General features: G+C 44.7%; 1 protein-coding gene across 1 annotated transcript in view; it reads left to right on the forward strand.

Annotated features, from left to right (window-relative positions):
* col6a1 (collagen, type VI, alpha 1) overlaps positions 1 to 7716 on the forward strand; it is a 79429-nt gene extending 71713 nt beyond the window's left edge. Inside the window, exons 33-35 of the mRNA XM_078403675.1 lie at positions 1250 to 1421; positions 1570 to 1599; positions 4277 to 7716. Of these exons, the coding sequence (XP_078259801.1) occupies positions 1250 to 1421; positions 1570 to 1599; positions 4277 to 4878 (804 nt within the window). The 3' untranslated portion in view covers positions 4879 to 7716. The remainder of the gene's footprint in view (positions 1 to 1249; positions 1422 to 1569; positions 1600 to 4276) is intronic.
* Positions 7717 to 7939: the final 223 nt, after the last annotated feature.

Genomic DNA, 7939 nt, shown 5'->3' on the forward strand with positions numbered 1-7939 from the left:
TGCATGGAGAGTTTACAGAAGCTAGGAGGTCTTTGAGCAGAGGTGGCCAGGGAGGGTTGTGACAGTGATGTTGCAGATCATGAGGGTTTCGGTCTTCCCGCTGATGTGAAGCACATTCCGTGGTGGGCATGGGTTTAAGCTAATTCACAAAAGAACCAGAGAGGAGGAGATACATTTTACGACAAATTCATCAAATTCAAGAGGGAGTTCATAACTGCTTGGAAAGGAAGGACCAGGTGAGTGGGAATAATTGAAGCACTCCTTCCGGAACTTCCTCCATGGTTAGATTCCTTCAGTGCTATATCTATGTAAGATTCTATCCTTTGGGTGGTATGGTGGTGCAGTGGTTGATTTGCTGCCTTACAGCGCCAGAGACCCGGGTGATATCTGTACATAGTTTGTACGTTCTCCCAGTAACCACCTGTGTTTTTTCCGTACAAATTTGTATGTCAATTGGCTGAGGTAAAAATTGTAAATTGTCCCTAGTGTGTGCAGGATAGTATTAGTTTACGGGGATCACTGGTCAGCATTGCCATGCAGTATCTCTAATGTCTACAGTCTCAGCGATCTCTCCTCTCCTCACTCAGTCACTGAAACACACAAACGTCAAGGCTCAGTTACGCCAAGGCAGACTTGATCTGGTTTCTACTTTCCAACCACTAAACCTCAGCCTAAATACCACACTCTTTCCATCATGCCCATTTTTGCAGTTGGACTGAAAATGACTTGATATTTAGAAGTCCTGATCTTGTCTTAAAATCACTCCATAGCTCCACGCCTTTGAACCACCGCTGGTGAAACCTCTGAAATCTTTTTTCCGCTGTGATCTTTTTTCAGAGCCTATGACTCTATGACACGAACACCATTGGGATTGTGGCCTCTTGTGTATCACACGCTTCCTACACTGTGTGGTTTTCAGTTGTGTCCAAGCTCTAGAATTTCTTCCCAAGCTTCTCTGCACCTCAAAGATGCTCCACAGTTCCAATTTCTTTAACCCAGCTTTCGAAAACATCTCTTTAGGCGGTAACAGGTTTTATTGTTAATGTTTCAAGATTCCTTTAGTTATGTGCAAATGGAAGTTATTGTGGATAATATGCAACTCTCTTTTTATTGTACTTCCATAACCAAACATCCACCGGTCTTCTAACCTGTACCTTCTGCCCACTATGTTGCCCCTCTGACACTTGTTTCCTGATACCATCCCTGCTCCCTTGCTTTGATCTCTCACTGGCTTCTTGTTGCGCCCCAGGTGATCTCAGTCGGCGTGAGCGACATCTTCCGCAGCAAACCAGGCTCGGAGAACTTGGACTTGATCTCCTGCCACAATTCTCGGACTCCTGGCCTGAGTCTGCAGCGTAGCACATTCACGGCTCTGCTGGAGAACACATTCCTTGAAAACGTGACTGCTTTCATCTGCAAAGGTATGCCACCATCCGGTCCAGAGCATAACCATTCCTTTGTTTCTCAATGCCTCCACTCTCCTTAAGGGACAGGAGCTATTCTCCTGTTTTGTCGAGTGTTTTTAATCGTATGAATCACTATGCATATTGACATGTTGTTCTTTTACAGACAAGAAGTGCCCTGACTATTCCTGCCCCAGTAAGTACAATTTTATTATGCTTTCTTGCAATAAAGACCAAGGCGCCAATACTGAAAGATACGGGTGGTGAATGGCTGCAGTCTAAATGACTAGGCTGCTCATGTGGGAGTGAGGGAGCCATGGGAATGTTTGCTGGCCATCGGTGGATGGAGGAAGGGGGGCAAAGTGAGAGTGTTGAAAGGCCATGGAGGAATTGCTGGTGGATCTTGCAGTCCCAATCTCAGGATGGGATGACCAAACCAGGAAAAACCCAAACTTTTTTAGAGCAGGATGGGGGAGGGGGAGGGGGGGGGTGGTTCTCTCTACCTGTCAAACCATCATGGCCACTGTGATCCTGCCACCAAGGTTCAGCTGCTGAAGTTTACAGCCAATGCCTATCGACATCCTTCTAGCTCAATGCCATATCAAAATGGTCCTGGCTTCAGAATTATAACTAGCCTCGCCCATCTGTGACAGGCAATTGGGTTTGATGGTTCTTCCATTGTGGTCTCATCACAAGGGGCAACTTGATTATATGTAGCACAGGGAGGAAACGCAAGGATCAGTGCGGAGACGATGTACTCGGTTCCGTGTCCTTTTCATCAATTGGAGAGTTGAGTCGGATTTCTGACTTAAAGCCCCCTTCAGATCTCATGAACTGACTAGTTGTGTCTCTCAAGAGTGTGTGTGTGGAAATTGTATGATGGGTGACTTTTATTCTCAGTGACTGCACTAAATAAATGTGCATTGATGATTTCTTTTGAGCACCTACCATATTCAGAGCCCATTTATTGGGTGCCAATATATCATGTTACTATTATACCTTCCTAAGGACTGTTCACCAGTGCGACAGCCCAGTTCACATGGATCTGTTCTGCGCACTCACTTGAGCTGTGTTCTGACCTACTGGTCTTCACACAGCATCAGAATCACTCTGGTTTGCAGATGTCTTGAGCTGGTGTTCTCGGAGGCTATGGGATCTACCTGGAGTCTTCATCCGTGTGTTTCTTCCCAGATCAAACACCATCCACTTAGCCAATATGATACAATGTTGCTTTTCCCTATATCATGCGCATTGGCACTAGCAATCCAAATCCTCTCTTTCTTTGAACACTCCATAGAATGAAAGTCACCCAAAACTTTGCTCAAATCATAGGCCTGTGACAGCAAATTCACACTGAGGAAGGCCGGAAGCCTTCCCCAGTGTCTACTTACACAATCTCAGCTATACATTATGTCCTGAAAACAGTTTGGCATCATTGGTTATCACCATGTTCTCCGTCTTCACAGCGGTGCTTTGCATTTACAAAGAAACACGGAGGTCATCGTATACACAAGTGTGGGTTCCAAGATTAAAGGGTGTGGAGAAGGCCAGTACTGGAGGAAGCAGAGACAAAACATAGAACAGTACAGCACAGAAACAGGCCCTTCAGCCCATGATGTCTACGTTGACCATGATCCTAATCTAAACATCCCACGGCCTACATCTGGCCCATATCACTCTGTACACTGCCAGTACATGTGTCAGTCTAAATGCCTTTTAAATGTTACTATTGTATCTGCTTCCACCATATCCATGGCAGCGCATTCCTGGCACTAACGCACTCTGTAAAAGAGCTTGCCTCGTAAAAATCTTTTAACCATTCCCTATCTCATCTGTGTCATATGTCCTTTGGTGTTTAGCATATCCACCCAGGGAAAATGGCACTATCTGTCCTATCTTAGTCTTTCATCATTTTATATAGGTACATCAGGTCACCCCTTAGCTCTGACACTCCAGAGAAAATATTTCAGGTTTGTCCAATCTATCCTTATTGCTAATACACTCCAATTCCTACAACATCATGGGGAACCTCTGTTACAGTCTCCAAAGTCTACACACCCTTTTTGTAATGCGCTGACCAGAACTGCACACAATACTCCAAATGTAGTCTAACCAAAGCTTTATGCAACTGCAACATGACTTTCTGACTTTTATAACCAACTCCCATGATTTATGAAGGCAAATATTCTTTGCCGCCTTATTTAATTGAGTTGCCACTTTCAGGAAGCAATGGGCTTGCACCCCGCAATCCCTTTGTACATTAGTGCTCCCAAGGGTCTTGCCCATAACTCTATACATTTTACATTTAACCACCCAAAATGCAAAACCTCACCCTTGAACTCCTATCTGCCTTTTCTCTTCCCAAATATCCACTGGCCCACATCCTGCTGAATCTTTTGACGATCTTGATCACTATCCACAACTCCAAATTGGGTTTTTTTCATCTGCAAACTGACTAATCATCCTGTGAGCATTTTTTCTCCAAATCATTTATATATGTATCAGAAACGACAAGGGTCCCAACACTAATCACAGATCTCCAGTCAAAATCACACCTTCCACCTCTACGCACTGTCGGCTATGGCCAAACCGATCTTGAATCCAGTCTACCAAGTCTCTGGATGAGGTAATGAGGGATGAAGTGAATTTTAAGCTATGGGACCAGGAGCCAGTGTATGGCAATCTGCACAAAGGGTGATGTGTAAAAGAATTGAGACCCAACCATTGTGAAATCGAAACTGAGTGCCCTTAATTTGACAAGCATATTGCCAGGGTGGTAACCCGGTCATTTCACATTGACCCATTTAAACCTTACGTCTTTCTTTTAGTCCATTTCAAAAAGCTCTCCTTAAAGGATAATGTTTTCTCTGCAGTTCAATTCAACGCCTCAACCGACATCACCTTCCTGATTGACAGTTCCACCAGTGTTGGGAGCAAAAACTTTGAAATCACCAAGGCTTTTACCAAGCGACTGGCAGAGCGCTTCCTTGATGCCAAAGTTAGACCTAATGCTGTGGTGCAGATCTCGGTGGTTCAGTACAGTAAAAGCTACGTGACCGTGGCCCAGTTCTCCAACAACTACACGGAAGTGGCCGGGAGCATAGAAAAGATGGAGTTTATGAATGACGCCACTGATGTGGGTTCTGCTCTGAAACATGTGATTGATCTCCACGTGGCAAACCGCAACAACGCCAAGAGAAAGGTCCTTTTGTTCACGGATGGCCGTTCCCAAGGAGACCTGGTGCATACCATAGAGCGGCAGGCACAATCAGCAAAATCAAACAAAATTGCCATGTACGCCATTGCCGTGGGCGACCAGGTCAACGAGAACAATCTCCGAGCTTTAGTAGCCGGCAAAGCAACTGACTACGATGTAGATCGTGGTGCACGCTATCTCTACCGGGTAAAGGACTACCCCACTCTTTTGAAAGGTGTATTTTATCAAACCATTAGCAAACAAATGTCACTTGATTAACAATGAAGACATTTCTAAGCCCTCTAAGCTCTCCTATTTTACGCGTATAAAGTGGTTACTTTGTTTGGGAATTTGCTTTCTTGAGATTTGTATTCTTTTCAAAGAGTATTTTCATTCAGAAGAGTTCCTCCCCCACGCCATCCCTTTGCCCTGTGAACTTGCTCTCATACCCACTGCTCTGCCCTATACCTGTACCTCTGACTATTTCTTATTGTCAGTGAGGCTAGGAACACTTTGCCTTCCTGTCCAAGGTGCAGGTTCAGGCAGCAAGAGGCACAAGCTCCCAAGGTTTAAATGAGCCAGGATGCCTACAGTGCCCGAGTCAGCTGCCTCTTAGTCAGTGAGAAGGAACACCAAGGCATGAAAGTCAGTCTGTGTCTGTAGCAGGGTCCCGACCCAAAACGTCACCCATCCTTTTACTCCAGAGATGCAACTTGACCCGCTGAGTTACTCCAGCAATTTGTGTCTATCTTTGGTATATACCAGCATCTGCAGTTCCTTTCTGCACAGGTATGAATTGACTATTGTTTCACCAATTTGCTGGACGTTAAATTGGGTGGTACAAAATGAGCAATGACCCAACACACTGAAGAGGCCACCAACGACAGTCCTGAGACTCCTTACGTCCAACAGTTAAGGGCTGAAGGGTTGTTTTAGAACATCTCGGGGACACTGGGCTACACGACTGAGTGAGCAGGTGGTGTGGCCCAAACACATGCGTGGTCAGGCCTTCTCTCTGATCACAACCAGAGGAATTCTCTGGCCCACACCACTGTTTCCTAAGTATTACAGATTATATGACGAGGGTGACCTGGTCCAACCATGGACTGGGCTCATTGTCACCCTTGGTTTGACCATGGACTGGGCTCATTCACACCCTCAGTCAGGCCACGGACTGGCACCCTCAATCTGACCATGGACCTCAGTCACACCCTTGGTCTGACCATGGACTGGGCTCAGTCACACCCTTGGTCTGACCATGGACTGGGCTGAGTCACACCCTTGGTCTGACCATGGACTGGGCTGAGTCACACCCTTGGTATGACCATGGACTGGGCTCATTCACACCTTCAGTCAGGCCACGGACTGGGCTGTCACCACATGTTGCTCTCCTGAGTGCAGTGGAGGGGAAACAGTTTGGACCCCTGCAGCCATCATTTGATGCAATTCTGACTTCATGAAAGTCAGTTTGCTCCTGACCCCCAAATTATTAGTAGGGGGTTCAAGCCTTTGCTTTCCCGCTCTACTGATGGTTTTATTCCTTTGGCAGCCTCCACAGGACCCACTAACCTTTTTTGCGTCTGTACTGTTCAACTGGAGTCAGTTCATTTAAAGGCAAGGCAATTACACGTGATCAATAGCTGGGAAAATGGACAGAGGGGCACGTATGTCCTCAATGTAAAAGGAGCATGTCAGCAGCTGCTCCACGATTGCCAGTTCCACTAGATCACCATCTCCACCAGATCACTAGCTCCACTGGATTGCCAACAATCCATGCGTAGCAGCAACTTGGAGAAATATCGCTGGCTGAATATGTTCCCATGACGGTTAAGATCTGGGATTGAGCTGGTGGTCAGATTTTCCACTGGCTGTCTGCCACGAGTCAGCTGACCCAATAATTCAGGCCATTTCACCCAAAGTCCAGTCGGATGGTGGGAGCGGTACATTGAATGAGGATGATGGGTATGGGTTGGAGAGAATGTATCTTGTTGTGTTTTATGATTGTTGGCAGTGCAATTTCCCTCGTGGGATAAATAAAGGTCTATTGTATCGTAATGGGAGAGGGTCACTACGACAGACTCTAATTAGAGGTAGCTTCATGGTCATAGCTGCCACTAAATTGTTTCTAGTCCACTAAAGGATCGAAATACTTTATATAACAATACTTAATATAAAAATGTGGATTTCCCATAAAACAGTGTAGATTGATATTCTAGGAGGCTTAAAACAACTGCGACTTATAACTGTTGCACTAATATGTACATCAGTATACCTTCCCAAACATTGTGTGGCAAAATCAGATGAGGTCCATTCCAATGATACTTTGCTTAAGAAATCGGGGCTCTCATTTTTTTAACCAAGACCATTCGGTGTGGAGTAAGTGAAAGTCATCGGAAGAGATAGTTGAAGACAAGATCGAAGGAAAATTGTATTTACATAAAAGGCCATCAAGAGGCAGTTGGTTTCTCCAAAGGGAGGCATTAAGTGATTTAGTGAGAGGGAGGTTAGTTGGGGATAATTTGTAGAAGGACCACTTGATGGTTTAGAAATCAAAGTCGTTGCAGATGGCTCTGCTAGATATCATTACACAGTGTGGTCCATGGGCTGTGAACCTGTCCTCATCCTGATTATTTGTGATTGAAGATCATGGCTTCAAGAGACAATAGCTCAATTACAATAAAGATGTTAGGTTAGTGGGCCCTGCTGGATGGATAATACTACAAGGAAGGAATGAATCTCGGCAAATGCTTTGGAAGTTCTATCCATACCGAGATCTAATCATTCAATATTTTATTTTAATGAGCAAACTGTGTTATGATCAGCAAGTAACCACCTTGAATGTAAATAAATGTTACTATGAAGTAATCTTATATTGGTGCTATGAACATAGAGGGCTACACAAAAATAAACCTACAACACTTCACTTTTTGGACCATGTGTGAGGTAAAAACCTGCTTTAATCTATTCTGTATTTGGCAGAACCCATTATGTATTTGTAAAATATAAAAAAAAATTTACGGGGCCGGTATCATGTTTGCAGTCAGATTTGTAATGAAACAGTAGGATATCATATACAGATTGGGTTATAAATGTTAAATAAAGAATTTCATGATTCACTGCCGGTACTTGAATTTCCTCTGGAGTCCTCTGTGTTATGTTCGCAACATCTTTGTTAAAGGCCATTCGGCTCACCGAGGCCGCACCAACCAGCGATCCCCGCAAATTAACACTATCGTACACACACTAGGGACAATTTACATTTATACCAAGCCAATTTAACCTACAAACCTGTATGTCTTTGGAGTGTGGGAGGAAACCGAAGATCTTGGAGAAAACCCAC

Source organism: Rhinoraja longicauda, chromosome 8, assembly GCF_053455715.1.
Source record: "Rhinoraja longicauda isolate Sanriku21f chromosome 8, sRhiLon1.1, whole genome shotgun sequence".
Classification (NCBI taxonomy): domain Eukaryota; kingdom Metazoa; phylum Chordata; class Chondrichthyes; order Rajiformes; family Arhynchobatidae; genus Rhinoraja; species Rhinoraja longicauda.